The 10,576-nt window shown below is 37.2% G+C and overlaps 3 protein-coding genes across 4 annotated transcripts in view; 1 reads left to right on the top strand and 2 right to left on the bottom strand.

The window, feature by feature from the left end:
• Window positions 1–1,414, bottom strand: part of zgc:136858 (uncharacterized protein LOC678543 homolog) — a 9,679-nt gene extending 8,265 nt beyond the window's left edge. The window contains exon 1 of one of the 2 annotated variants that reach the window (XM_042227619.1): window positions 1,365–1,414. The gene's annotated coding sequence lies outside the window, so the exon portion shown is untranslated. Of the gene's footprint in view, window positions 1–953; window positions 1,052–1,364 lie in introns of those variants that run through there. The other variant, XM_042227618.1, reaches the window with a different exon arrangement.
• Window positions 1,415–2,221: 807 nt separating this feature from the next.
• On the bottom strand, window positions 2,222–6,730 carry LOC102307587 (interleukin-17 receptor A). The gene is made up of 11 exons (XM_005939711.3): window positions 6,503–6,730; window positions 6,362–6,383; window positions 5,783–5,917; window positions 5,506–5,630; window positions 5,290–5,410; window positions 4,027–4,074; window positions 3,767–3,924; window positions 3,610–3,684; window positions 3,442–3,511; window positions 3,215–3,310; window positions 2,222–3,130 (listed from the first exon to the last, which is right to left on the bottom strand). Exons 1-11 carry the CDS (start codon window positions 6,599–6,601, stop codon window positions 2,229–2,231), a joined length of 1,851 nt encoding a protein of 616 aa, XP_005939773.3. The 5' UTR covers window positions 6,602–6,730; the 3' UTR covers window positions 2,222–2,228.
• Window positions 6,731–8,285: 1,555 nt separating this feature from the next.
• LOC102307912 (troponin I, slow skeletal muscle) overlaps window positions 8,286–10,576 on the top strand; it is a 3,647-nt gene continuing 1,356 nt past the window's right edge. The window contains exons 1-2 of the mRNA XM_005939712.3: window positions 8,286–8,472; window positions 10,514–10,542. Of these exons, the coding sequence (XP_005939774.1) occupies window positions 10,532–10,542 (11 nt within the window). The 5' untranslated portion in view covers window positions 8,286–8,472; window positions 10,514–10,531. The remainder of the gene's footprint in view (window positions 8,473–10,513; window positions 10,543–10,576) is intronic.

Below are 10,576 nucleotides of genomic sequence, written 5' to 3'. Positions count from 1 at the left end.
ACTGGTCTTGATGCGTGTGCAATCATCCAGGCAAGGAAATCCCCCAAAATTGATTCCCATTGTTAATACGTGGTTCTGATTCTGGTCATTATGCAAATGTACTGGTTCCCAAGAATGTGTGACGAACCCTCTCCTGTATGTTCTCTTCCCCGATGATTGTCAACCCGTCCATGTGACAAACTCCATCATAAAGTAAGAGATGCTTCTGGCCCTTCATTTGATCCATCTACTGTTTGCAGAAGCCTCATTAGAAATGGTCACAGTAAAAGGGTGGCTGTCAAGGAGCCGTTTTAAAGGCAGGGAAATAGTGAGGAAGGCTGAAGTATGCCAAATTACAAAAAACTTGGACTGCAAATAAGTGGCAAAAACCTTATGGAGTGATGGCTACAGTTTCTAGTTCTAAACATCATTAGTATGTTAAGAGACAGGTACAACAGTGAGTTTCTACAGCCATCTATAGAATGCAATAGAAACTCTGTCATGGTTTGGAGCTACATTTAAGCCAGTTGGGAATCTTGGCAAAGTTGAAAGTGGAAAGCGTCTGTTTTGCACTGGCTTCATTTCTCAGCATTAAACACATTGACAATGCAGTAAAAGCATACTTGGATAGAAAAACACAGCTGAAAACTATATGTCATGGACTGGACTCCCCTGAGCTCAGACCTCAACATTATTGAAACAGTGTGGGATCCTCTTGACAGAAAAAAGTCAGCAAGACTGTTGCACAATACTGAAAATATTTAATGTCAACTTATCGAAACAAGAAAGAGATTACAAGAGAAAGCTGCTTGAAGTTGAGAAAGACACGTTCTTGTTGCTGAATCAAGCGTTACACACACAGCATTTAGATTTCATGGTTCTTCAAAACAAAATGCAAACAGTGACATTAAAAAGGGACTACAGAAAAAATCAAACTCTATTTTTGTCTATAAATTAAAAGCAATAAACTTTACCTTGTGTTTTTGAAGGAAAAACTGTTTAGCCTCCCAAATTTATTCTACCCTACAGTGTGTTTTCTGCCAAAGCAGGGCACAATGCCTGCACAGTCATTGTGAGACACTCTGTGTACCAGAAAGTTGGGATAAGTTCCCAGCACCCTGACCCATTTTTTGGGGGGTGCACTGACACTAGCACACTGTGAGTATTTTTCTACATAAATAAATAAGGAAAAAGGCCATTTATTACTTCCAGCATAGTAATGTGAAAGACTCCCTTTAATCCAAAAGAAAGTAAAGAAATACTGCTGAGAGAGTTAGAAAAAAACACATAATACTTAAAACTGAATACATTTATAGACCTGTCTTGATCAAAAACATTCAAAATGAGAAAAAGGTCTAATATATAGAACAAAGTTTGGGTCTTACCTTCTCCACTGCAACAAAAATGCTACAAACTTTGCCCACAAGGTTGAACTTTGACCCTGTTAACACTGTTTACACAGCCCACAAGCATCAACAGCACATTTCAATAGTTTAACCTTCTCTGTTACTGTCTCCTGGCAAATCAAATCAATGCAAAACCACACAGAACAAAGAGCAAGCAGATCATGCACAATATAGTACAACACACAGTAAATAAGAATATTTTAAAATAAATGTACAAAAATGTCCTTGTAAAAATACAGTTTTTATGGTTTGTAGTGGAATGATACATGTATTACTTAGTTTCTGTTCTCCCGTGTACATATAAAGACATGGTTATCACAAGTATGAGAAGGTCTTGATGCTATTCTATTTAACTTGTTAAATGAACTACATTGTGGTACAGTGGTTAGCACTCAAAGGTCGCAGCATGAAGATTCAGTAGGAAGGCCCTTTCGTGTGAAGCTTGCATGCTCTGCCTGTGCCTGTGTGGGTGTCCTCTGGGTGCTTTTGTTTTGTACTATAGCCTAAATACACTCTTGCTGGATTAACTGGTGATACTAACTTGGTCATAGATGTAAATATAAGAGTTTGTGGTTGTCAGTTTCTCCGTGTTGTCACCATGATGGACTGGAACGTAGTAGTATTCACAATGAATAAGTTGCCCAACTTTAGTCATCTAAACTTAACTTAGTTTTTCTATGACAATGATTCCATAATTTTTTTAAGTTCTGAGAACTAGTTACATTTCACATGTACCTGCCTTGCAGTCAGTGTTAGCTGGGATAGGCTCCAGCCCCTCTGTCACCCTAAGTTGAATATGAGGTTAAGAAAATGGATAGAAGGACGGTCATGAGTTCTGAACAATTAGTGGGTGGAAGAGAACATTTGAAGATTTTCTGACAGATAAAGTTTTGTTTCATCTGTGGTGAAGTCGTCATTTGTCTGCACGTGATGACTGATAACTTGGACTGGGTGAAGAACATAATCTGTTTTAAAGTTTGGGTATATGGGAGGGTTTTTATAGATTTCATATGAAGTCTCCTCAAACTCCAATTCTGAGCTTTCCAGTAGCTCCTCTTCAAACCAGCGTGGATGCTTCATCTGGTATGCACGGAAAGCCTCTATAGCATCATGCAAGGCTCTACCTGAAGGACACAGATGGTAAGTGTCTTCTGAAAGCCCTTCAACTTGCTTCACAATGCCTGGTTCATGTTTTTCTAAGTCCAGGATTCTGAAAAAGACCTCCTCGAACTGCTTCATCAGCTTGTATCGTACTGTAATGTTGAAAGGTGAAGGAACGTCTTCTTCTGAAGAAACGCCATCAAAGTAAGCCACAATGTACTTTTTGAATGATGCAGATCGGATAAAATGAGGAACCAAGAGGCTGAGGGACGGTGTGAGCATGTCACCTACAGATGAACAAGCGTCTTCTCTCATGAAAACCTGTTTGTCACCACACATGGCTCTCCACTTGGCTTGTACGCCTCGTGAGCACAGGATTAGTATCTTAGCAGAGGATTTCTCAATTTGCTCTTTGTGCCAGTCCAACCACTGGATCTTTCCAAGCACTCCCAGTCTACTGGAATCCAGCAAATCCAGGACCACCTCCGTACCACATTTGTTCATCAGGAAGGCACAAAGCTTGAGAACAATATTTTTGTATAAAGGGTGATCGAGGGAGTGGATGATGAGGACGCTCTTTCTCTCTTTGACTTGCAAAACTTGTGGTTGGTCTCTGGCAGTGGATGAAGATGTGTCCAAAGGATCTGAGAAATAAAGAAAATCGCTAATTAACTATTTATCTATTCAAGCTTCTGTTTAATACAGTGCATGTTTATAAGAAGACAAACCTTTATGAGATGCTCTCCAGAGCAAACAAGCCAGACAAATACTAATTAACAGCAGTCCAGCGGCGGCCTTTATAAGATAAGTCCTAGTTGGATAATCTAAAAAGAAAGAAACTCATACTTACATACTTTTTATATAACTAAACATACGTAAAATGAATTACAACATGACTATAGGTTAATGTAAGACTTCTGATACCTACAATATGATTGGTAAAAATTGCACTTACACTGGCAGTAATCAATTGTTTTCTTGGGGCTCCAACAATTATTTTGGCATTGCCTAAAAAATGGTTGGACCTTCAACACAAGCAGAGTAGAATGAGCTCTTGACATATTATCTCTATATGGAAAATTATTTCACTAACTGTTAAGATTGGTACACTAAGTTAACTCACCATTACTGATACTTCACACTGCCTGAGTTGCCACCGCTCAAACTCAAATGTCACGTTCACAGTCGTTGCGTTTTCCTTGTTATTTACGGGGAATTAAAAGAAAGTCGATTACTCGTCATGACTGATATAAAAAGGTGGCGAGTTTAAGTAGAACTACCTTTGAGACATTCTTTGAGCAAAGGATGCCACTGTTCAGGATGGAAACTCTGTATTTCTCTGAATACTGTGAAGCCTTAAATGTTACAACAATGGACAACATTTTGATGTTACCATTAGTCAACACTTCAGTCCGCATGCTATGATCCCACAGGCTGCCTGAAATGAAAGACGAAGAATAAGAACATGTTTCAGTGTTCTGGGTCTAAAGGAATACTGAAATATTTAAAATTCAAGAGGAGCAAAAAATGTGAAATTTACCGTTTTCCAGACACATTCGGACCTGTTGGATTGTTTTGTCATCACATCCTGGGAATCGTAGTAGATGATGTAAGAAGGGAACCAGGACATATTAAAGTCAAACATGAAAATTACAGCTGCAAAAGTGATTCAGACTCAGAAGAATCAGCAGTGAGCCTGTTAATTTCTTATTATTGATTATTATTTTAATTACTGTTATTATAATTACTGCTTCATTGATTCTTGTTCTTCTTGCTGTTTAATGGTATTGATTGCAACATTTTGTGGCTGTAACTTCCACATTAGCTCATATTGTGCTTACACCTGGATTAAAATGAGCTACAGTTCTGTGAGAAAACTGAGTACTCCCTTATTGCATCCTTATGATTTAAGATGGTAGGCAGCAGCCGGGTAATGCTGATCAAATGCATTTGATTAACTGACCATCAGCAAGCGTGACAACCTCTATAAAAGTATACGTTATGGCATCTTGCTTGTTTGCAACATTTAGATGTTCCATAATCTTCCCAGCAGTCGATGCCCTAGGAAATTCAGCAAAAGGTCAAATGCTCAATGCTTAGAGAAAACCCAAGAGCTTTATCTCACACTCTACAGGCCTCAGTTAGTCTGTTAAATGTTAAAGTAGATAATGGCACATTTAGAAAAAACAGGACTGAACTAGTGCGCCCTGTTTGGAAAGCCTCTTCTTTCTAAGAAGAACACAGCAACACAGCTTAGGCTTGTATAGTGGCATTTGAAAAAAACCCCACTTTTGACCTTCAGACAGATGTTTTGTCCATAATGCAGAGCATCATGTTTGCACAACATATAAGGACAAACACTTCACACTTGACTGTAAAAAAAAAATGGTGCTTGTTTTGCAGGCACAGGACGTGGGCACCTTGCAGTCACTGAGTCAAACATGAACTCCTCTGTATGTCAAAGTACTCTAGAGTTAAACATGAGGCCATCTGCCAGAGCTTGGCTCAAAGTTAATCATCCAATAGGACAATGCAGCAAATCTATAACATAGTGGGTGAAAAAGGAAGTAATCAACGGGTTGCAATGGCCCAGTCAAAGTGCAAACCTCAACCAAAGCTCAATGATCTGCAGCTGCAACTCCTGTCCACAAACCACACAGCAACAGTAAGCAGGTTTCATTCTTTAAATGATTACAATTACCAAACATCTTAAAAAATTGACTGGCGTGGACAAGTATTATGTGACATGTGAGTCTGAAAAAGGTCTTCTTCTCCGGTTCATCTAGATCTGGTGGTAACTTACTTGGAATGGCAATTGACTTCCCTTTCCCGTTATCTCCATTCTCAGGTTTTGGCAAATTAAAAACAGTCACCATGTATGTGTGGCCGAAGTCTACCTCAACTTCATCCAAAGAAAATGTCCACTAATAAAGAAAAAAGAAAAAATCACGCATATTTAAACTTCTCATTGAATGTGTAATAGTTAAGTAAAGGTTACGGAATCAATTATTTCTTCTACCTTATGGTTTTCGTTGTGCAATTTTGTACTGTGTTTAAATGTGTAACTTAATTGCACACAAAGACTTTGATTTGTAGTTTGATCCACAATATTAATTTGAGATCCCTGAAGCGCCCATATGGATGCTGTGAACAGAAAAAGTGGTATATTTGTTGCCATTTTTAATATTTCATTTTCTATTCGCCTTTAAATGAAGCACTAATAGGTTTTCATTTTTCTCTTGACATATTCAAAAAATGTGAACTACAGTAAATATATTAATATTAGCTTTACTTACAGTCAATGTGTATTTTCCACGTCACATTCAAAACAGGAACAAGCTCATGTTTGCCCTTCCAGAGTTTCAAATCCAGCGAATCTGGGCCGGTAGGAGCTTCTGTATTAGGTACTTTCTCTTCATCTGAGCAGTTATCTGACATCGAGGGATTTCTATATTATGATGCTAAAATATATTTCACTGATGTGTGCAGTGGTGGAATATATAGCATATTTACTCTCCTTTACCTTAAGCATAATTTTAAAATACATACATTTTACTTCCTCATAGTTTTCTTCCTTTCAAAAACTAGGTTACGTTCTACTGTGCAACATTTTATAGATGATTTTTAGATAAGATTCTATTAAGCCTTGACAATAATTAACAAGATAAAAGGTAATATGTAAATGTACAGCAAAGAAAGCCATCTTTCCACCATTTATTTAAGTAGCTTGTATTTTACTGCTTGGCATACCAGTAATATGATGCTTTCAGCACTTTATTCAATTTTATTATTCAAATATCTATGGTTGAACTCTTCCTCATTTATACAGCAGTATGTCAACGTTATTCAACTGGTCTGATAGATAATATACTTACTAATTGTGCAATTGTTAAGGCCCTGCAAAGATAAGACAAAAAATGCAAAAACAAACAGGATAAGTTCATGAAGATTATAAATCCCCAACCTCTAACTTTAATCAGACTGCTTAAATTGTTAATGTAGCATAAAATTCTCACTGGCTTTTTGCAGTCCAGACGGTTGTCCAGCATCCTAACACCAGACGAGTTTGTGAGTCCAGTACTCAAACAGAAACAGAAAAAAAGAAAGTGGCTCATGCTGGTGTAGATCCTGATCCTGTAGCTCAATTTGGAAAAGCTTTAAAAGCAACAGAGCAAATGAGAAAGATAAATGAATACAATAAAGATCCCCACTTGAAAACATGCACAAACACAGCGAACGCTATCTGTGGTGTGAGTTCAGCAAGGATTTTCTTCAGTTTTATCAAACATCGCCATCTAAACAGGAAGCGGTATCTCGTAGTTTCCATTCTAATGCACGACACCTTTTTTTTTTTTATGTCACAAGCTGCTTGTAAATTAGATAGTGCAGTGTTTTTGAATGCTAGGGATTAATAACAACAACAACAAAGATATTAAAACATCAAACAGTCACTAGGAGGCAGCAGTGGCCAAATTTACAATTAGGAAATGACCCCTGTTTCAAGACATTTAAATTCCAGTTGCAAGGCTAATACAAACAACCAAAAGGAACAAAAACTTTTAATTTAAATCTTTTTTTATTTTCTTTAAATTTTTTAAACTGCTTTTCTTTCTTGGACACTTTTGAGCCTTGACCTGGAATGAAGACTTGAACAATAAACCTCTCCTGGCTAGTGAGAACGTCTCTTAAATAGAGTTTCCACTTCCACTGTGACCCACATGTAACAGAAAGTGTGAGTTCAGAGGCTCAACACATAAAGCCAGGAGACAGTCCAGCATTGTGGGGAACAAACTTAGAGCAATGCACTACATGGTTACCAGCTATAACATAGTACGTGGCTATGTGATAATTCCTGTTGCATTGTCTGAGTTACTGTGCCTCCTACTGGATATTGAGCTCAACTGTATCAGTTTACATAACACTAAAGCAGACAGAGAGACAGACAGTCTTGTTCCACTGAAATCTGCCCAGAATAGACTGTAGATCTGACCTCTGTGTGTGAGTGCAGTCATGGCAATGATTCATAAGCCAGGGTGGCATCTTAGTCCAAATATAAAAATACTCTTTTATTGAGCAGCCCCAGGCTGCGATATGAAGTGCTGTGTTCCTCCTTATCAAATACCTTAGTGTAGCTGTGATCAAAATGTGTGTGTGTGTGTTCATCTCTATACTTCCTCACCCTTAAAATGTATCATTCCCCTGATATATAAACTTTAGAAAAGCTGATCATGCTTGCAAAGTAGATCAAAATATGTAAATGTTTTTAGTGAATGATTTTTATTGATAAATACACTTTAATAAGTACTTCATAATACTGTAACCATGAGACACTTTATAAAAGCCATGCTTTAGACTTAAATGATCCAAACACTTGCTTTAAACTACTCTGCAGTCTATTCTTTACTTACATAGACTATAAATACGCTTAAAATCACCTAAAACATGGTTTTAAGTGTGTTAAAACCACGTTTTAACACACTTAAAATGCAAACTGAAAATACACTTAAAACCCTGTTTTTAATGCCTCTACGTACAGATTCAAAGGTTAGGTTGAAATAAACTTCAAGACTTCAACTTTTACAAACGCACATTAGCATGCACCACTGAAATAACTGGTCTTTAATGTAGGCCTCTGCCAGCAAACAATGAGGGCTCACCGTGGCGCATATTTAAAAAAGCAACCATGCTTTTAGTGCCTGGCATCTACAGATGATAGCTCAGCTGTCAGCTAGGTGAGGGGAGCGTGAGGTGTGCCTTGTGCAATGCAATCACATGAAAATAAATGGGTCATGGGTTGAGGGCAAATCAAAAATGGATTGTGCTGCATGGTGCAGCAATTGTCAGGTGGACAGAGAAGGGGGGGTGTCTATTTTAACAAGCCATCCACACAATACTTTGGGCACGTAAATCTTTGAGCAATAACCATAAAGTGCTTTTCCTTTTCTCAGCACACCACTACCTTGTCTGATTTCCCGTCAACGCCAAGGTAAGTTTCACACAATAAAAGAAAATTAAAGTCAGAGATTTTTAACATGGATATTAAATGAGACTTTTTGACCTAGCAATGTAAGATTAAGTGATGGCTCATTAAATGTGATTCAGTGGACCATAGTTATTATACTATAGTTAAAAATAATTTTTTTCTATTGTTTCTTTTTAACAATGGCATTAAAGGTCCATTCTGTTTTATTTTCTGAGTTGTTAAAGTACCTGCATTTAAAGCCCTTTGGCTGTCTCAGGCGAGCTGAGTCTTGTTTTAACTCAAGGGTAGAGGAATACTGCATATCTGCCCCTGACAGTGATACTGCAGCCGGTATTTATGTGACAGGATCACAGCTATGTGGCTACTTTTGTCAAGGTCTTAAAACTTTTTGAACTTGGCAGCCTAGCTTTTACTCCCACAACATCTCAGGCTTCTTAATGATGTCTTGACCCTTTGACTGAGGAAATGTAATCTGAGGCTGAAACTGCCCATCTGTGTTTTGGCTCTGGTAACAACACGTTTGATCCTTCACTGCAGTTAAAAGCTGATGTAATAAGTGACGATAGTTTGCTCCTATGAACTGGTAACCTTCTAGCTAAGGCTGAAGGCTTCCTTAAACCAGCTGTGACTTTGCTTGTTGACTTTGACCTTCACCCTCTCTTAGAATGGCTTATTTTAAACTGGATAATGTCGTCAAGTGAGGAGAGCTTTTTATTTTTAGAACTACAACTGTTTATCACGATTAAATTCGCTTTAAAACAATGTAGTAATCAGTAGTACGTTTTTAAAGGTAAAGATACAGAGTAAATAAAAACATATAGATAAGGAGAAGGCTACGTAATATGAAAGCATATATATCATGGAGAGATTATTCAAAGACATTAGCCAGCTAAATTTAAGTGTTGGTAACAGAGAAACAAAATAAACAATCTTCTAAGATAGAAAATGTGCCACAATATGAATCTGGATGAGATCTACTGGTATCTGCTGGTATGGTGTTGTTCCACTTTCTGTGCTGCCAAACTTTTTGTAGCTTGGCTGTCTCTATCAAAGCCACAGCAGCTGATGGGACACAGTGCAATGTGGCCAAATATAGCTGTGCAACAGGCAACTCCTGGGAAGAAAGCTGAAAACTATCTGAAAGCCCCTGAGAGCTATTAGACTAAATAAATCTGTTTAGCAGATCTCGAATTCCCTAATCTTATTATCAACAGAGAATACTAGGAATAATAATAATGTGTGCTTTTTTAAATTGTTATTATCTATTAGTTTGTACGTCTTTTCACATAGTTGATTGCTTTGTGTAAACAAAAGTAAAAAAAAAAGGATAAAAGAGAACAAAATAAGAAAATAGTTGTTAGTTACAACTTCCCAAAGTACAAGATAATATATTCCAGTATGTTTTTTCTTTGATCACAAATCCAAACCCAATACTGTAACTAAAGGATGGCCTACAGGTCCCAAAAGCCTTAATCATGCATTATTTTTAATGACCAGCAGGGGGCAACTCTAAAAAGAGGTTTTAAAAAGAATTCCAGCTGTTTTGAAGTCTATGGGAAAATAACCATTGAGCTTATGTGACCCATGACCTCAGTAAATCCCTCATAGGTTTTTGGTCTCAATCACTAGTTTTACATTTTTAAATAAAAATATTTAAAAAATACAAGATTCTGTTCATTTTGTCAATTATGGTCATAGTTGCAAGTTGCTTTTGTATGCATATGCACTAATTTATTTCTTGCTTAGTTCCACCCTTTGCTCGTAATATGCGGTTTAAAAAAACAAGACCATGGGATTCAGCCTTCAAAATAAGAGTCCACAAATTAAGTGACAACATTACCTGGATTATAAATGCAGTTTGCATCCAAAGCCCCCCAAAATATTAACTTTACACCAAGATATGAGAAAGAAAAGCTTCACAGTATCACGTTCAAAACCTTTAACCTTTGAAATGTTTGCTTGAACATTAATTTAAACTAACCTGAAAATCTGTGAATCTATATTTGTGATACTAGATGTTAAAAAATGTACTTCTCTTCCAAAGGCACAATAAGCTGCAGCAATGTCTGAGGGGTGAGTATTCTCCTAGTATAATTTGTTTAATATG

Source organism: Haplochromis burtoni, unplaced genomic scaffold (genome assembly GCF_018398535.1).
Source record: "Haplochromis burtoni strain Fernald_Lab_line unplaced genomic scaffold, NCSU_Asbu1 Contig_272, whole genome shotgun sequence".
Taxonomy (NCBI): Eukaryota; Metazoa; Chordata; class Actinopteri; order Cichliformes; family Cichlidae; genus Haplochromis; species Haplochromis burtoni.
This window is presented reverse-complemented; position numbering and strand designations above follow the sequence as displayed.